Source organism: Acipenser ruthenus, chromosome 11 (assembly GCF_902713425.1).
Source record: "Acipenser ruthenus chromosome 11, fAciRut3.2 maternal haplotype, whole genome shotgun sequence".
In the NCBI taxonomy this organism is placed as follows: Eukaryota; Metazoa; Chordata; class Actinopteri; order Acipenseriformes; family Acipenseridae; genus Acipenser; species Acipenser ruthenus.
Window position 1 is genome coordinate 39,186,932 of NC_081199.1, and position 20,463 is coordinate 39,207,394.

General features: G+C 37.3%; 1 protein-coding gene across 10 annotated transcripts in view; it reads right to left on the minus strand.

Annotated features, from left to right (window-relative positions):
* Positions 1–19,973, minus strand: part of LOC117426626 (nck-associated protein 5-like) — a 198,279-nt gene extending 178,306 nt beyond the window's left edge. For 5 of the 10 annotated variants that reach the window (XR_009330599.1, XR_009330598.1, XR_009330597.1 and 2 more), the window contains exons 1-2: positions 19,690–19,973; positions 2,989–3,107 (exon numbers count right to left, since the gene is read on the minus strand). Coding sequence is in view for 4 of the 10 variants with exons in the window: in XM_059033893.1 (XP_058889876.1) it covers positions 2,989–3,057 (69 nt within the window). In the remaining 6 variants the exon portion in view is untranslated. Of the gene's footprint in view, positions 1–2,988; positions 3,108–11,202; positions 11,381–19,689 lie in introns of those variants that run through there. The other 5 variants (XM_034044397.3, XM_034044396.3, XM_034044399.3 and 2 more) reach the window with 4 other exon arrangements.
* Between the last annotated feature and the right edge of the window lie 490 nt (positions 19,974–20,463).

A 20,463-nucleotide genomic window follows, 5' to 3' on the forward strand; every position in this document is an offset into this window, starting at 1 on the left:
TAGGGGCTTGCTGGCTTAGAAGAATACATTTTATACTGGCAGGATTCAGGCCATGATGACTCTATTCACTTACTGGACATGGATGAGTTGACTTTGAGAAGTCAGGTTTCATGTACACTGCCAACAAAGTTAAGGTCCCTATAATAAAAGAGAACTGGCATTTTACAGACAGTATCATTGTTCTTTTTACTTTAACCTCTGCACTCAAATCGATATGCATTTCCCCCACACTAGAATTACAAGTCTACAAACTAAGAAGCAAAAGCTACTCCAGCCTAGCCTGGGGGACTAATGAAAACCTACAGTCTTCCATATTATTCTTTTTTTTTTGTTAAGCCCAATTTTACAGGTTAACGGCACTTGGCTTTTATCTTTTGAAACTTTGATTACAGGAAATAAAATTAAAAAAAAAATGTAAAAAAAAAAAATCATAACTAAAAACATTTTTCAGTTCAGCATGTTTTTCAAAAATGGAACAAAAACCAACCAACTCGTTCCGGGGCAGTATTTAAAAATCTGTAATCTAATTAAGCAATGAAGAGCCCATTATAGTTTACATGGATTTGTCTCTATGAGGGATCTCAGGGTTAAAAACCTTGCAGATGCATGAAGTAAAATACGACAAACATTTAGCACAGCAATGCCTCGTTGAAACTAAGAAGATGTAATTCTCAATAATCCTGGGTAGGCAATTGAACACGATGCTCCTGGTCAGACACAGTAAAATATGCCCTTAAAGTCAATACATTCAGTGAATGCTTAGTGTAAAACATCTTACATTAAAGCAACATGTGTCTTGATTATTTTATTAGTGTAATTTGTTTTTATTCCTTTCATTTTAGCTGCTGTGTGTACATAGACAAACTTCAAGGACATTAATCTGCACTATAGCTAATGAAGGCATTATGTAATTAGCTCACTATGCGGTAATATTAATGGTGTTGGAACCATAACAATGGGAAGACTTTCTTGGCTTAATGAGAAGTTGTTAGAACATGCAATGGTGTAATGCAGCTGTAATTACTAATTTACTATGTGTGTAATTACAATGTAATACCACCTACACTGAGAAATACCAAGAAATACTCCATTCCACTTGCGAAAAGATGTTTATGTAAACCCATAATATAAGCCAGGAGGTCTCAAACAATTGTGTAAACTCCGAATACTCTACTCAAGAGGCATAGCCAACTTCACTGGTGAATGGTACTTGCATATTGTACCTAAATCTTTACTGTTTCATTTAAAGACAATAAAAAAGAACTCCAGTCAAAACACGTGGCACTGAAATTATGACGTTTCTCGAAGTACATCTAAATTCAACACTGTATTGAGTGTTTAATAGTTGTGGAAGCTGTTCCATTCTTTGGCAGCATGACCTAGGTTTCTTACAGTGACTTTGTAAAGAAACATTGTCTTAATTGTTTATTCATGATTACACACGGCAGGAAGGTAAATCGCTCTTCAAACCAAACTGTTCTTGTCAGCTACAAAAATGATTCTTTAAAATAGTCAACCACTCAATAGTCTGATTAATTAGTTTCCTACACAAAAGTGCAGAAATGACTGTGTAGTTTAAAAGGGACTTGATTTGTGATTGCAGTATTAAAGTATGCCAGACAGGCCTTTAATCACAGAGCAGATGACTGGCTAGAGCAATATATGCCTACAACTATTCTAGCATGTCTTTCACACTATTGCTTAATCGTCTTTACTGTCATCTTTACAGCTTTCTGTTAATCCAGGATCAGGCAGTGTTAGGCACATAGAATATCTCTTGGTGTTTAGATGGAAATTATTTATACAACACAGACTTCTATGAACGCTCAGTTCAGATTGTGTTGAATTTCAATTTCCCAGTAACATCGAAGACCAAACATGAACATAAAGTTCAGGAAACAGCTGAATCCCTGGTTCCAGAACCTTATGGGTTAGCTTTGAGTAGAGCCTAAATAATACATCATGTCAGTACGTGTCAGGCTGTATGAATAAGAACTCATACGTGTGAATTGTAAATTATAAGTTAGTTAATAAGTAACTACACAGGAATACCCATCACTCACTGTAAAGCTTGATTTTTATGTTGTTTTAGTAATAATGGTCTGTTAAAGGTATCATAGCAATAAACTCAATCATAAATGCTTGGCAATAAATGTTGCTGAAACAGCATGTCACCTCTTTGCTCAACATGATGAATCATGGTTTATGATAAGCAAGAAGGGACTAATTGTTTCCGTTTTTCTTTCAAGGTAAACTAAATTAGAGGCAGCGGTATGATTACAAACTTCCAAGCTACACCGCTTGTTCAATACCGGTGGACTTTAGAATCATTCAACACAACAATGCTCAGAACAGCAGTGATTTCAACTGTACCTTATCAGAACTCCTGCATCCAGAGAAATGGATAATGATACGTTTTCCTGTATAATCTACTTCTTTAAAAAACAAATCTAAATTACAAAAAGACGTAAACAGTCATTCAGCAACTAAAATAAACCCAGCCAAGGTGTCTAATTAAGTTGTATGCCATCATTTCCAATTAAGTGTCAGGCAGTCATATCCAGTGAAGTTGCAATCACCTGCGATGTGTTTAAAGTAAGTCTGTGGCTTAGTATTACCCTAGTAATTGAGCAGCATGTATCTGGATTCTTATAACAAACTAGCAATGCTTTGTTAAATGAATATGAAAAAAGAAATGTGTAAATATAATAGACCCAATATGATGGCTATTCCTATTATTTCACAAGTAATAAACACAGAGCACATGTCTGGGTTTGACACTGTTCAAGTCTTCCTATTGTACCTGCCTTTGCCTTACATTCTTGTTGCAGAAGTCCTAAATAATAATGCTAATAGGAGGGATGGCTGCATTATTGCTTTGCGAAATGTGTTCCTAAAAGCAATGGCGTTTCCTCTAATCTGCTGGCTTTCAAAGAAGGTCTTCCCGTAAACGGTAAATGCAGATAGAATGGACAAACAGGTCCTTACCACAAGGCTGCTGTCCAATGACAGTCGTTTCCAGATCTCGCTTTTCTCCTGCTGTCTGATTCCAGTCATGGCACCAATGTATTGCTTCTCTCAATGACTCGCTACACCTCCAAGAGCCACTGAAACAGAAAGGCAGTCCGCTAACACTGAAGGCCTCTGCATGTTTCCCATTGTATAATCAGGAGGGTGGCAATCCCTTTCAACTGCTGTTTAGCAGTCACTCAGTCAGTATTGCGTGAGACACCACTCTACAGGTAAATGCTTTTCTTCTCCTTTCCAGTAGTAAGCCTGGAAATGTGAAAGGGACGTGTGTGATATCTGAAGCAGCGATCAATCTAATGTTGATATGGTCTGCAGTTATCCTTTCCTGTGCTGTTCTAACCCTTTCCAAACAGAGCTTGGCTGGCCAATCAGAGGCCTCTGGAAAAAATAAACAGTTCACTTCACGCATACTACTTCTTTACAACCATTGGAGCAACTGATGACTCTTTCAACAGCACGAGCACAGTATGTATTTACTTATTTTATTACAACTGTTAAGACGTACATGTGAAGGGCCTTACAACCTTTAGCCTGAGTGTGGAGATTACATTTTAGTGCTTTCTTCAAAGTCACTTGTGGTATGTACTGTAGGTAAATAAGCAGTTTGGCAAGCAAAAACACTTCCAATAGGAGTAGAACCGGAATAACTGTGCTGACTATGACACTTTTTTTATAAGCATACAATCATCAAAATATGTAAGAAGTATACACAGTATAAACACTTTAGTAACTACCAGCATGTATCACGAGGAACACTGATCTAATACAAGAACGAGGTCACCATTTATAAAGCTAAAGTCAACCAGTCAAACTTTTTGGCTTGTGTAGCATCAGCCATATTCTTTAAAACACATATGCTACATGGCCAAAGGGATATTAACGTAATTTGCTTACTTGTAAGTTATATCATAAGACAAGAATGCAGAAAGTGATAAAGGTGGTATTTTGATTTCCAGACTTTTAGTACGAATGACTCCCTTTTCAGCTTGATGATGTACACTTTGGCCTACACTGTACCACTGCTTGCATGCTGCTGTACAAGAGTCAGTGCTTGTTAAATTATTCCACTCCGATGCACAGGACTTTCTGAACTGCTTACATCACTCAAATTGTTTTTTTACATTTTATATACATGTTGATCATAGACAACATTTATATAACAGACTGCTTTTAACACCTGAATGCTCATTTTAGACAAAAGAGAGCTGTTATCATGTTTTCTACAAGAAAACAGCACAATTACAAGCAGTAGCAGCTTTGATTGTATGGACTTTAGCTGGTTCAAAAAAAAAAATAACTGTAAAAGAGCTTAGAGGATTAAAAAGTATGTTGATGATTAATTTGTGAAAACAAAATAAGAGGTTGAAGTTATTACAGGATCCGTCAGTGCAATTCGTTTGCAGTTCTGCTATTGTGTGGTGAGAAGAATAAACTGGTTCTTGGACTAAGTACCATTGAGCTGCTCGGAGGAGATTAATACAGGACTTTTACATGTTTAAGCTAACAACAACAACAAAAAAAAAACCCATTGCAGTTACCCTAGGGAAGTCATTTTAGATCCGTGACAATACAATACAGTAAGTGAAATGTATGAGTTAAACTGTAATGCGGCGATGAAGTTGAAACATTTGTCTTCTCATTACCTCAGGATTTCTGTTTGTGTGTTTAAAGTAATGGTTATACTGTAGCAAACAGCTACATTTGTCCCCGGAAGCATGTACTTCATGCTATTGATTGTGGAACACATTGATGTGTCTGTCAGCTCCGTAACAAAGTCCTTCTCAGTTTCCTGGGCTTGAAAGAAAGCTGTCCAATTGTCAAGGGTGTGCTAAACAAACATGCATATTGTGCACACAAGTTATCATCTAAAAGAAATCTGACTGAAATGGGAACACAATGGAAAATGTGGTTAAAAACAGCATTTGTAATGTGTTTTAACAACAGCTGCATACATTAAAGTTGGGAGTTCACTGGCTAATCGAAGCAGAGAAATACCTTGTTCAATAGCCGCCATTGAAAATGCTCAAAACTAACCAAGCAATACAAACAAGCCCTAATGTGTTCTTTGTGCTCGTCTTTAAATGTTTCCTATTTTCACATGAGAGATTCTTCACATGCAGGCAGGCAGAGCTTGATTATGCAATGGCATTGTCTGGCAGTGGTGCGCCCGCAAGGCTGCGCTTGGAGGATGGATGCACTGCACCGCACATGTGATTTGCATGCACTTGTGCATGTGTATTATATACTGTATGTATACCGTATTACTTCAATTTGACTCCGCTGCGTTTATTATATATTGATCAAAATGACTGTGGCCCTTAAACAAGGGCGGCGATTATACGAGGGCTTTACAAACGCTGCAATATTTTATTACATGATTTAAGGCATTTTAGAAGCGGCGCCATGAGAGGCTCCATCTGCAGCACTATATTGAGTGCTTGAATACAGTACATTTACTGACAGTTAACAAGATCCTATTAGGTGGGAGTTAGGAGGTCAGGGGAGTACCATACCAGCGAATAAGGAGTGTGTATTGGTTGCTATGGGGCGGGACAAGAAGAGGAGAGAGAACGGTAGTTGAGTGTGATGCAGTTGTTTTTCTTGACGAAAAATTTTTCTTCTGAATATCGGTTTGAGTAAAATTCCAATTGAATACAAAAACAAAACAACTGAACTCTCTACAAGAAGATATCTTCAGCCAGCTTTCGGATAGCGGTTAGAGTGACCGACAAAGCTCTAAGTTCCTCTGAGTTTAAATTTTCACCATCCAAGCTGAGGATGAGGTAAACAGACAGCCCTTGTTTTATCCCCTGCTGTGTTGGTACTGACTTCTGCTGGGAATTAAAAAAAAAAAAAGGGGACGTGAAGGACTGCTGTGCAGTAAGTAGTTCATCTTGGGTTGTCTTTCGGGACTGTACCATAAAATAAAATGTGCTTACTAAGTTGTGTGTACATTAGTTTGTATTACATGGTGGATTGAGGCTGCAGTCTCTTTGGGGCGTCACATGTACATAGCCAGAGTTGCACGTTTCTTTATTTATTTTTTGAGCAGGGGTAGAAAAAAAATATCTTTACGTTTCTTTATTGAGAGCGGCGTTTATTCGAGGACGGCATCTATTAAAAAGCTGATATCTGAGTGAGGCGTTAATGTGTGCGTGCGTGCGTGTGTGTGTGTGTGTGTGTTTATACAGTGGGACGATCTGCAAAGGTTTCTTTTAAAAACATCAGTATTGAACAGGAAAGCCTCATGTTGTTTTTGCAACAAATAGACACCACTTATTTGACTGGTTCAAACAGCATATGACCCAGTATAACTATATAGGAAAGGGTTCCTCCAGGCCTCTGCTGCTTCTTAGGAAAAAGTATATGTATTGTTAGCTTAATATGACAAAGCATGTTATAATGCAAGGATTTCTTAGTACATATGCATTATGAACTGGGACAACTGGAATGAACATGGAGAGACTGGGGTTCAGTACATAGCAGCTAGAAACAGCTTGCCCACTGCTGCACTCACCTGAGCTGTTTGGTTCTAGAATGTAGCGAAATGAACCAACGGGAGCATCTGGAGAACACAACACACTATGCAGGAGAGAGTAGCAAAGCTTGCCAAAGGTAGTAACCCCTGAGGAAGTAACCCCTGTGCTTACAGAAGCCCTGCTGTATCAGTCCCTTGTCTGTTATTTCTGAGTCTCCAAGGTGAGAATGTGACTCAGGTTCCAGTTACTGATGATTGTGGTGTAGATCTCAGGCCACTCGGAACAGGATGACTGAGATGAGGTCGGTTATTAGCTTTTCACAGACAGCACCTTTGTGTAAAAATGAGGGCAGCCATGCAATCTTTAGTGAATTTTAGGCATTATTGGGCCAGGTTTACAAAGTGTTTGCTCAAGTGTAAAGTTACTTAAATGACAAATGTTTAGACTGTTAATTAACTTTGCGTAGAATCTAATAACTTTCAGTGGTAAATACATTTGAAAATTAACTGATTTGAATTTGTTTTAGCTGCTGAAACCTCCCTACAGTTACCCTAAAGATACATAGTTATCTTTTTTTTTATTCGATTCTTAGTTATCTTTTCTTTTTTGTAATTGCGTGTGACTTCTACTTTTATAAAGCCATATTAGCTGAGTTAGTTACATCTACAGTAGGAACTAATACTGAAGAGCATCTCCTGAACTCGGGTACTATATTTGAAGTTACTCGCTCTTTAAAATAATATAGATGGATAGATGGATAGATAGATAGATAGATGGATAGATAGATAGATACATACATACATACATACATACATACATACATACATACATACATACATACATACATATACTGAGCATCACTTATATTATTAAATCAATTATATTTGAGCATCAAAAGAAACGTTTCACTTATATTTGGATAAAATTCACTAGATTAACAACTGACATCACAAAATGATCTGTCAGTCTTGGGCAGGTGTTGTGACTCTTGGTCTCCCAGTTCGTGGCCTGTCATTGACAGAGTGTGTCTGGTTATACCGTCTCGCCAGGTCTGAACACAGTATGCTGCCCTAGTCCAGCCTCCAACATGCCGATTGCACGAAGGCGCTGCTCTCTTGACAGACGTAACAAATTGTTTTTTTTCTGTGATTTTCTTTATTGCTTTTATTCAATCTTGCAATTCAACAGCTGAAATCACTCCATATCCAGTGTCCAATCAACTGTCTCACTAATTAGGTGATTAAGTGCATATGCTTAGGTCATAGTCACTCAAGCATGTCATAGTCAAGGATGAATGATCGAGTGATTAAAAAGAAACCAAAAGCATTTCGTCAATGTCCATCATGTATATACCTTATTTTTTTCGAAAATAAATGCGCTATAATAGTGATAAGTTTATTTTGATGCTCTGTATACATACATACATACATACATACATACATACATACATACATACATACATACATACATACAAATAACACATAGCATAAAGGATATACACTAAATTAAGAAGATTTCCATATCCACATACCTAAATAAATTTGCTTTGTGTCTAGGCTTGGGTGTTGAAGGTTTTGTGACTGCTTCTCATCAGAAACTGGAACATGCAAACACACGTCTGCCTGTGATGAACATTCTGCTAATGACTTTCTCACAGTCTGCACAGCTGAAGCACAGACAGCTCAAAAAATAAAACACACACACAACCATGTATAAAATTAAACAAATCTTCTGCAAAGAACAACTGTACATATTCATGTAATGTGGGAGATTTATACTAGAGGATTAAACTCCAGTGAGCTTTGCTATTACTTGTTTTGGCCTCAGCATTTTCAGTCCAGTGTTTGTTTGTCACAGCTGCATCAAATAAAAAGCGCAGGTAATCACAGGACAGAAAAACCTCTGGGAGATCAGAAATATTTCAACTGTGCCTTTATGCAAATATCTACCTTTGTAAGTAATGCTAATGCAAGTACCTTTGGATGGGTTTGAAAAGCGCTGGGTCTGTCATGTGAGACCCTGGGAACACCACAAGCTTACATGATCTGCACCAGAGAGGGCTGTGCCAGCAAAGATTAAGGGATTAAAACTGGCAGACCAATTAATATAGTCAGAAATAATTCAGGGAATTCGAAGAAACTATATAAAAAAATAATCCCTGGAAATCAGAAACCCTTAGGTGCTGACATATCCAACAGTATATGCAGAAAGTCTGGCAAAAAGTTAATCACCACCTAACCCACATGTTCCATCACTTTCTTTCTGGACCACATACAGTGATCATCAAGCCTGAGGTCCAAGTTCAGTTTACAGTCCCTCGCTCTCTTCTACTGTCAGAGACAGGAATCTGAGCAACAAGCAGTACAACAAGATGAGTTTTTATGTTATTAGCACACCCGGCTGTACATGTAAAGCGTATGACTGCAGATTGAGAAGATATAGGGACAGATTCCAAGGTCTGGAGGGGACACACTGGGCTGTGTGATTCTAGAAGCTTATACTTGGTGTTGGTTTATTTTGATATCTAGAGTGATCTACATGGTAGGTTCCCTGAAAGTGAAGATGACCGCCAAACCATACTTTTGGGATATGCCTGCTTGTCCGGTATTTGCACCTGACAAGGACGGGACCGAGGACGTCACTCCACGGTCGGGCCTATCGGCAGCTTTGATATAAAATGCACAGCAAATACCTGACAAGCAGGCATATCGCAAAATTATGGTTTGGCGGTCATCTTCAAATTGAAAGGGATCCAGTATTTTCAGTCTATCAATGGCACTACCTCAGGAGATGTATTATTTCATAGTGTATTTATTTATTTATTGCAGCTTCAGGAGTACGGTACATTGAGATGTACAAGCATTTTGTTTACAACACTCCCTGCCGTCCGTTTGCAACTTGTACATCTCCACTTTGTTTCTCTCTCATGAGAGGCAGCTGGGATAGGACACGTATCTTCATAGTCTATATGTGCATAGAAACAGGAGAGTGCAGAAAATCAGGCTATTACAGTTGCCCTGTTTCTATATATTCCAAGCTGCTGCCATGTTGTTATTTTTACTTACACACCAAGACCAGTCTTAACTTTAACCACTAGACCAGACCAACTCTGAAATCCATCCTGACCTATATCTGCCAACACTACCTGCTTGAAATTAAATGCATAACAGCACACTAAAAACTGCCCATACTTACCGAGAATTGTCTCCCAAACCTGCAGAAGTACCAAAGCCACTCTGACTGTGGAAGCCCCAGTGAAGACTACAATTTCACACAGCCAGGGTGCATCTAGCAGGTGAGCCACTTGCAAGCCTTAACCAGTACTTTTTATCTATTAATATTTTATGTAAATACATACTATCTGTATGAATAACACATTATAACAAAATCATGCAATATATGCATACAAATTCATATATACATTTTGCATGAAAAGAGTGCTAACAAATGTTTTTAAAAACACAATAATTAGCTGGTGGGAATTAAGATTGGCTTTTCCCCTGTTATCACAAAGAGTCTCTATGAAGATGCAACATAATTAAAGCACTAATTGAAGCAACCACTATCCACTTCATCTAACCCATATGATCCAATTCAAATTGCATGTCTAATGTTATCTTCTAAATAATAATGTGTCTTCCAAAATCACTACGTTGCTTCCAATGCACACATCAGCCACACACCTCTTCTGTACTATTACTGTATTGTTAGCAGGGTGTTTTCTAATGCACACCCATATTTCCATTCAGAATTAGTTTCTTTCATCTTACATGACTCATGTGATGAAGAGATAGCAGTGCAGTATCTCATCTGAAAACAAATATATGGAATACGTATGTCTCGTATTGTTTTTCTATACTGTAAGCCAGTGCTGAAACTACCCTCTGTACAAGTTATCACAATAACAAAGTACTATTTGGAAATGACTGTTTTGTTTGATGATGACACTTCTAATCTTCTACTGCTGTAAGTAGTAGCAGGACCATTTTTGCTTGCATCCCATAGTGCCATACATGTACGTTTCAATAATAAAACATATGTGACTTTGTTTATTAGGTTATAATATGATAGATCAATATCCATAACTTTTGATTTGATTACAGATTATGTTTTCCAGTTTTACCAAGATAACAATCCTCAGAACTAAACTGTGTTGTCAAAATTGGGAAGCAGAAAAAGTTTTGACTCTTTCTTAGAAACTGTTTATAAAGAACAATTACAGAAAAGGCATGCAATTCCTTGTAAAATAAATGTCAAGTGTGCTTCACTCCTACACTGTACAAAGGTTCAATCTGTCATTCAGAGATCTTTCCCATTTCCTTTTCTGCTGTTGTTAATTGATTTATAACAAACTCAGTTATCAATATGTAAAAGTATCCCTCACCCGGTAATTAAAGACACACATCAGCACCCCATTCAGCGCAATAAAAAGCCACAGCAAACAGCCCGAGCAGAAACAATTTAATCAAAGAGAGAAGACAATTATAACATCTGTTAATCTTTTGTGGGCATTATAATCAGATGCTGCGTTTTCCTTTAACATCTGTTTCAGCAACACACAACCCCGCTGAATAAACAAGCCTAATAGCCCTGCCAGTAAACTACAAAGTGTGACAAAATACACAACTACAGAAAGCTGAAGCCCTACTGGAAGCTGAAGAAACAAAACTGTTTTCACTTCCATGTTGCTTACCATTTTGATTCTGAATCCGAGCAGAGTGGCTATCTTGACGCATCTCAGTGAGCTTTTCGTTTGCTTCCCACATGTTACTGATTAAACAATCACCTGCTTTCCTTTTCACTTTCAGTTCGCTGTATCATTTCACCACCGAGATAGTGCAGCCTACTCAGAGTCTGTAGTACAGTGTGTGCTCTGTCTGTGCCAAACTGTAAAGGGGTACCCTAAATAAAACCACAGCAACCGATAACCTGCAATACTATTTCAGCAATTTGACTATGCTATACTTAGACTTGGAAACCCCTTCCGGAAGAGTGTCATATAATATTCTGAATGGGTCCTCCAGTTGGCCCTGGCAACTTAGTCCACCAGTTTCTGACCTGCTAAGTGCTCATTCTAAATGACTATATAATGAAAGCATTCAGTCAGTGTCTTGCTGTATGTTACATGGAAAAGTTTTGTTTAACTACATGAAATAGTTGAGTTACATTCTGGGATTATCTTATATTCATAGCCATGATATTTTTAGTTTCTATATAAAATATCTGTAATAAATATCAAAATGGACAGAAATAAGTTTCATATAGAACATGTATAACTGTCATATGGGGTGGGGGGGTGTAAAGCTTTTTTTTAAGATTGATCAGCACATCTTTTAATATTTCACAGTCTAAGTAAAAGATTCATTTCACAGGACAGCAGAAAATAATTCTGAAGCAAAGACCTAGTTTATAAACGATTAATCCAAAATCCTCTCTGTATGCACAATACTTTTATGATGAAAAAAAACCCTCACAGAACTGAACTAACTATACATTACCCACTAGTACGGTAACTCAGCTCAGCAAGGCCCTCTACAGGTGCAGCTTCAGACTGCAGTGTTTTTCAATACATGTGACTGATACAGTGTACTGTGGCTTAAATTACAGTTTTGTGTGTGGCGTTATTGACTGAAGTCACATATTCCACACTTCCACATAAAATGTAATCTGAATTAATGCTTACTATGGGATCAGTATGTGTGTGTGATACTGTACAACACTTGATGTTCCATATGAATGTATAATTATTATTATTATTCTGGTTTCATGTGATGCTTAATTCTGCAATTACAGTTTCTCTTTTTGATCTTTCCAGGGACCTGAACTCTGTAAGATACCACCAAAGGGGCTTCCAGCAGCTCTATAAATGTAGGCGGCTCTTTTAGTCTCACTGCATGAGAATCATCTAGCTGGAGATGGAACAAAAAAATATGTATTCTTCATGCAAGTATTTTCGGTCTGCAATCCAAACATCTAAATACATTTTTTATTGAGACAAACAATGCTTTAGTGCCTTTCTAATTAAGTTGCAAAACTTGTTTAATTAGTTGCCCGGGGTTTTATTAAATACCCATCCAATGTGTGCAGGGTTATCTTTCAAGAAGGAATACAGCCCTTGATTGGCACACTGTGGTCAGTAAGGGTACTGAGTCGTGACAGGTGCAGGCAGACAGCAGCAATTCCAGGGTGTGGACTTTCCTGACAATACACTCTGTGATAGCACAGCATCTGTGGTGTGCTACATGTTGCTGTTAACACACTATCCAGAGTCATCAGAATGCTTTTGGAGCAGTGAAGCTACTTTGAGTGTAGGAACTGAAAACATTGAACCTTTCTGTGATAGCTTCCTTTGCAGCTGCACCAGGTACTTTTAATCCAGTCCAGATTTGTCTGTTTTCCTTTTTTTGGGGATGAATACAAAGACCAAGATGAACAGTTCCGGCCTATATACAAGTATCCCTGTGTTTATCTCTCATGTGTGATGTCGATTTCATGCGTGATGTTATTTTTATGGTTTTTTTTTGGTCTGGGTCATTTCACAGAAAATCTTTTGCTTTTTACAACGCTCTTGACTTTTCTTGTTGCTACACAAGGAAAAGTGCTATGTTGTGAACATAATGCACTTTTTGTATAGTGTCAGGACTGTTACCATATTAGAAATCCTGACAGAACCCCAGTGGACTACATACATTTGAGGGGCATCTTCCTGTTAGCCTTGTGCAATCAATATTTGACACAGAAATGTTTTCATGTTCAAGGGCTATGGTGGGAAGTGATTATGACTCCCACCTTTGAAGCTGCATTAACTTGCTGTACACATAATGCACACCAGCTTAAGGCCAGGCAAAGTCTGGAAAAACAAATGCCATGTCGTTTTGAATGAACAGTGTTCAAACATTTCAGTTGGAAGGTTTTTCCTTTCATGAATGAAAAAGTTGAAAGCCTATTCAATCAATGAATGATGGAAGCTGTACTACCTCCAGATACTTCCAAGAAAGCATTAACCCCGTTGAGAGCGTGGCAGTCTAAAAACATTGAGAGTCAGACAAAAAGGTACTACCTACTAGGCAGTTGTGATTGAAGACTTTGTAATAAAGGATGTCATGGCAAATACTACTGCATTTACTGTTTGAGGATATCTGTCTGCAAATGTAGTAGCTAAGCATTTAGTCATATATTTGGGAATTGGATATTCCTGTAATCACTTTTTGAAATATTGACCTACCGAAGTGAGGCATTTACTATACATGTGTTTTCTAATTTCGGTCTTTGTTGGATTATTAGATGACAGAAATGTGTTACATGCTGTGCTGCAGTGCTACATGTATTCAGTAATACGAGAAGAGAGGAAGGGAAGCTCAATATTAGGGTGCTTCTGCTTTATGTTTACCACTATGTTTAATTGGTAACACTTTACATTAATTGTCTTTCATTACAATGCACTTAATGTGTACATCTTTTTGCACGATATATGCAAGTGCTCAAAATGGTTATGGTTAGGGTTAGGATTAGGGTTAGGGTAAGGGTTAGGGTTAGATTTACACATTAAGTACATTGTAACTATGCATAATAACACTGTAATTATGTGTAAGGACACACGTATTTACTAAGTAACTACTATGTAAGTACACTGTAATTAGAGAAACTTAATGTAACGTGTAACCATTTAATTTAGGTAGCGTTTTCTTTATTTTATCTTGTTAGTTCTGATCTACACAGAAAACACTTTGAAAATGTATAAGTAACTAAATGCATTAGTATTGTGCAGCTCCAGATGAATGTTGAATGAAGTTCAACATGAATCAAAATGTTTAATGATGAACAATTTTTCAACATATACGTTTTTGCAAACTCATAGTTGTTCACGGACCTGTGTTGCATAATCACCCTTTTCACTGTTCCATGTAAGATTGGAATAATGCATCTGGAGCTGCACAATACTGATTTGCTCTTTTCCTTCTAATATAGCACCTGCACTGAGTGGTTAATTATTCTTAAGAGGGTGATTTTCACACATTTAGAGCCCTGCAAAGCCCCTTTTTATGTCTGGTTTAGTTTCAGAATAATAATTTCGTAGTGTTGCTCTCTTTAGTGTGCCCCAGTGCACAGTTATATATATCATTTTATTTTTGTTATTTTTTTATTATTATTTTAAAAAGGAAAACTGCTGTGTACCAAAAGGTGCAAAATCAAAAAGAGAAAGGTAATGTTGAACACAAAAATGTGAATAATTGATAATTCAGCTAGATGGAAAAAGCTGCTACCTTTAATGATGAAAAATTACCTACATTACTTTTTTCTTTTTGACTTACACTTGACACTTCACCATCAGTTAAACTGTTTAAAATGCAATATTGTTATCAAATTCATTTGGTCCTTTTATGGAAAGGTTTCAATTCTCTCTCATTTAAACTTCTGCAATGTGGCGTGCTCCATAGAGTCCACCTGTACAGTTAACACATTGTCACTGCAAAAAAGAAAGAGTTAGCTGGATATCACAAGCAAGTGGATAGGAGGCAAAGCTTAGGACAAAAACTAAACAGCAGCTGTTTTATTATCAAATATTTTGCTGTATTGTAATTCAGTGAGACCTGAATATAGACACGATGGGTGGCACCACACACACACACAACAGGGATGTTTGGCTGTGTGTAGTGTCTTGCTGTGTATACTGTACTTCTCTGAAAGCCAATTTAATACATGCGCGTATATTGTCACTCCCACAAGGAAATTGTTATTTTGGATGCTGCTGTGAATAATGGGCTAATTTCAAGCATGGACATGTTGAATGCAGGGATAGATTGACTCCTGCACTTACTCAAGAACGGACATGTTGAATGCAGGGATAGATTGACTCCAGCACTTACTCAAGAACGGACATGTTGAATGCAGGGATAGATTGACTCCTGCACTTACTCAAGAACGGACATGTTGAATGCAGGGATAGATTGACTCCTGCACTTACTCAAGAATGGACATGTTGAATGCAGGGATAGATTGACTCCTGCACTTACTCAAGAAGAGACATGTTGAATGCAGGGATAGAATGACTCCTGCACTTACTCAAGAACGGACGTGTTGAATGCAGGGATAGATTGACTCCTGCATTTACTCAAGAACGGACGTGTTGAATGCAGGGATAGATTTACTCCTGCACTTACTCAAGAACGGACATGTTGAATGCAGGGATAGATTGACTCCTGAACTTACTCAAGTCCAGTATGAAGAGAGAGTTTACAACAGAAAACTCTCAGACCTTGGGGGTCACTTGTGCTGCCAGAATAAAAATAAGGTTTTGTGGCACGATCTACATGGGATCTTATATTATTTTCATCTCCAATTACATTTTTAGACCCTATATTGCAAGAGGGATAATGCACACCTTTCCTTCAAGACTCCTACAATCCAGAAAAGAAGAAAATAAGAACTGTAATCTCTTTCATATTACACGCACCATTTACCAAATATCAGGAGAAATCCTGCCTTTTCTATACAGGCTGTGTTATATACAAGATGTGTGGTATACTCGGGTTATAGTATTCTATATAATATTCTAGTTTGGTGTCATAACAGAGTGCTGTACAAGAGGTGTGTGGTTTATACACAAAGAGCATTAATCAAAGGGTGTGACCAAAAGTGTTAGTCATACACAGGCTGTGCATTATATTATTGTAATCAATTACTGTAGTCTATATTAGGCACCAATAAAACATTTACTAGCATTGTCCTTATTTAGCCCTTAGGAGGTGAGACATTATACTGTGCTGCAAGGTCACTCACGCACAAACAATCCTAGAACGACCACCATGGGTCCTAGTGGGTCATAAACTATTACATTAGGTACTATACACTGTATCGCCACCATTCATTTCCATCTTTGACATTTAAAAAAACAAGACAAAAAATTTGAACTGCTTGTCGTCTCAACGAGTAAAATGCCATATTTATCTCCAGGCATTGTCTTTAAACAATGGCTTGAGATTATTCACCACAAATTGAGTCTTCTATGCATGTATACAAAACTCACACAGGGATGAAAGGGTCCTCAGAGTTAACTGGCCAGAAAGTGGCATAGCTTGAATACCTGAGAACCCAGTGTGGGATAGCAGTTACACACTCGTGTTTTGAATATGCCATAAACACTGAGTCCTGCCAAGTCTCAACCAAATTTGGAGTATGTAATACAATAGTATTCCTTCACTTTAAAACCATGTAACTAAATATGGAACATACTGTACACAGTATTCTTAAATGGGCTTCAAAAACATTGAACTTTGAACATATAGAACAGCTGTTGCCATTTAAAATCCTGCCAGCAGATTCGCTATAGCTGACACAATGCATTAGTATGAACACAAAAGATCTGTACAGTGTTTGGTGTACTCTTATTTTCCATCCTCCTTTTTTATTTTAGTCTACATCTTTTTAGAAACAACATAAAGCTCATTTCTATATTACCTCAACTTTGTTCAATGTAAACCACACTGATTTCACTGGAAATAACTTGTAACTGGCACCAGATAGACATCTCTTTTCAGTCAGCGTCAAAATCAGACCCAGGGCTGAGAGTCAGAAGGTTAAAGCCCTTATCAAGTGACAGGCACACTGTAATATTCAGTCATTTGGATAATTCACTTTTCACTGAACAATACACTTATTGTGTTTGCTATATTTGTGCCTTGCTAGTATATATATATATATATATATATATATATATATATATATATATATAGATAGATAGATAGATAGATAGATAGATAGATAGATAGATAGATAGATAGATAGATAGATAGATAGATAGATAGATAGATATAGATAGATAGATAGATATTAAGTTATGAATATAATAAGTATAGTGTTTATAAATACTTTTAAGATAAACACTCCTACATAAGTGACCTTTAATAATCTCAGTATAGTTTGAAATTTCAAATTTCCATGGGCATGCAGCAGAGTATAGGGTACTAAGTAACTTTAATAGGTCTTTCCACAATTAGAAAACGGATTGGGATATGTTTCTATAAGCAGATGGCAATACGTTGTATTATATAACTCTTTTATTGTCACTGAGTTCCAACTGCAAATAGATTTTATTTTTTAATAATGTTTTTCAAACTACCGACAGGTATCTCTGTATCTGGTGAAACAAATCTTTCAATTATGGATACCATATTGATTCAATTGTTAGCATATTTAATAACATACAGTACTATAGTAGATACATTATATGCATGTAGGTCTAAATCATGTTTATCAGAAACAACTTTGAGAACAACCCTTATAAAGGTTTCCCATAGTAAAAGCATAGCAAAGCATAACAAAGCACAGTGCCGGGCATGGTGAAGCGTTGGAAGGCAATGTAAAGAACAGTGAGGTATGATAAAATGTATTAAATAGCATGGTATTACCATGGAAAAAGTGCAAAACTACCATGCAAAAATACCATGGCAAACTTGCATAAGGGAACTGTCACCAAAGTAATGATTCTAATCATTGACTACAGTGATATTGTCTGCTACTTCAGATTAAAAGTATTGCTGAATTGCAAGTGTAGATTTGCTCCAAGGTCAGCAACCAAGGTATACCTTATATACACACAACCTAAATAATGCATGATAAACCCATTGAAACCATGTGATTGCCATTCACTTTTGCGCAAGGGTCACAACAGTTATCACAGTACTGTAGTGACAAAAGAAAAAAAAAGGGAGGTGGCTGCTATTCAGGGTGCTCCTGGTGTGTAATCTGGGCTCTGCAGCTCATCTGACACAGAACATAGAGACGTGCTTTACTGTACATATCTTCATCTGATTCCCATGATGGAATTGGAGTTTTATGAAACACTGCCTGTCACCCATCTCTGTCTCTCTGACCTCTAACATTCTCTGCACTACATTACTGTATATTCTTTAATATCAGCATTATTATTTCATTAATATGGACCCCTCCCGGATCAAGACCAGGTGTTCAAACCTTTACACGTAAGGTACTGTAGCAACCATTGGTACTGATGACAAGGAATATCAAATCTGGTAACACTTTACTGCCTTAATATTTATATTTAGCTGTGTATTTTAAGCCTGTGATAACATTTCCTGTCATTCATGCCCAATATCCTATTATAAACATCAAGACATTCACAGGCGACACAGTTGGTCAGCCTTGAAAATGACAGGGAAGGGATTATTCTGTTCCAATCTGAAGCAAATGTTAAGAACATTCTTATTTGTACATATACTGTAAGTTTCCTGAACTATAGCATAATGGAGCACAAATATGGACAGTCCTTATGCCACCAGCTAATAAAGACAAAGCTGACTTCCTGTGAGGAGCGCACCCCAAACACTGCAGTTTAGGAAGCTCTGTAATATCCTGAAGACAATTCAGTTTCCTGCAGAGAAAGACATGCTGAAATGATATATTTCCTGAGTTTAAATATTATTCTTTGATGGTCTTTTCATGTTTTAAACATTCTGAAATGTACACGACATGTACTTGAAGAAGGAGTGAATGCAGAATCATGTAAACTCTCACACACATGCACAGCTGGAGCTACGGCAGAGGCAGAGCACCTCAATCCAGGTCCACAGAGTCATGCATACCTGTGTGGCTACTGGACATTTTGGCATCTGCAAAGCTGATATGTCTGAGATACTGTATTGCAGTTCCAGTTTATTAAAGCTTGTTTGCTTCTAAATAATATTTCCTGAAGCTCCGTGCCAAAATGTGATTTCAGTAGAAAGTAGAGATAAAGTAGAAATAAATAGCAAATTACTAGATGGCAACATTTACTTCTCTGTTTTTCTTAGTTATATTTTTTTCTGTGTTGGCAAAATATATATTTTTTTTAAAAGCACATGAGTTAAACTACAAATACTGTAGGTCAATTCGGGGAAAAAATAGTTCCACATCTCAAGTAAGTATTTAAAAATTTAAGGAAATTTTGCAATGTGGCAGCAAGAAGCTATACAAATTCAAATTCTAAACAACGTATATATATATATATATATATATATATATATATATATATATATATATATATATTTTTTTTTTTTTTAGTTCAAATATATATATATATTATTTTTACATTATGCATTCTAAAGTGATCTAAAACTAAGCATTTCTGTTTCAGTATCTGCATTTATATATCTGTATCAATCTAGCACAAACACACACTTACTTTCAGTCTGCAGTTTTGTGTATCCAGTTCTGCAGCAGGTAACCAGCTGAGGCTGACCCTTCTAAAGCCTCTCTCCACCAGTGTGGGGTGTAATCACTAGCTGTGCTCTTTCTTGTGAGTCGTGTTTAATAACATGAGCCTGACTCAAACACATTTAAAGTCCCACTGACTTTCAGCGCTGACACAACACTGGGCTTCTTCACTTTCACTGAGCACAGTGCTGCTCTCGCACGCCTCTCTGCTTGTAAATACAGGCTCTGTGGAAGAAGTTCCACATTACATCACAGGCAGCTGTTTTGTGTTGAGTCTTTATTAACAGGCTGTCAAACAGAGCCCAAGTACCAACCCTGGAGCTCAGCTCTGCAGCTACAGATACACACCGCCCATGTGATTTCACCGGGGGAAGGCGATAACCAGCACTCTCCCTTTCAACTTTTCAAAACATGCATTATCAAAGAAAAGTGTTGGAATGTTCTTATGAGGTTTAGTTTTTTGTTGTTGTTTTTTATTGTTGTTCTTTGTGGAGAAATGCAATATAAATCTATCAGGAAATAGTTTGGTAGTACTAGGACTGTAGTATTAGTAGCAGCAGAAAACATTCTTGCAGCAGAGTTCACCCCCCCCACACGCACACACACGGATCTCCAGAATGCAAACATATATAAAGGGGAAACATGTGACTTGCATTAACACTGCCAGCAAGGGAACGTTGATGAGCCGCCCTGTTCCTGTTCAGTTTTAACTTTGTTTTCTTTGCAGCACTGCATGATGTAC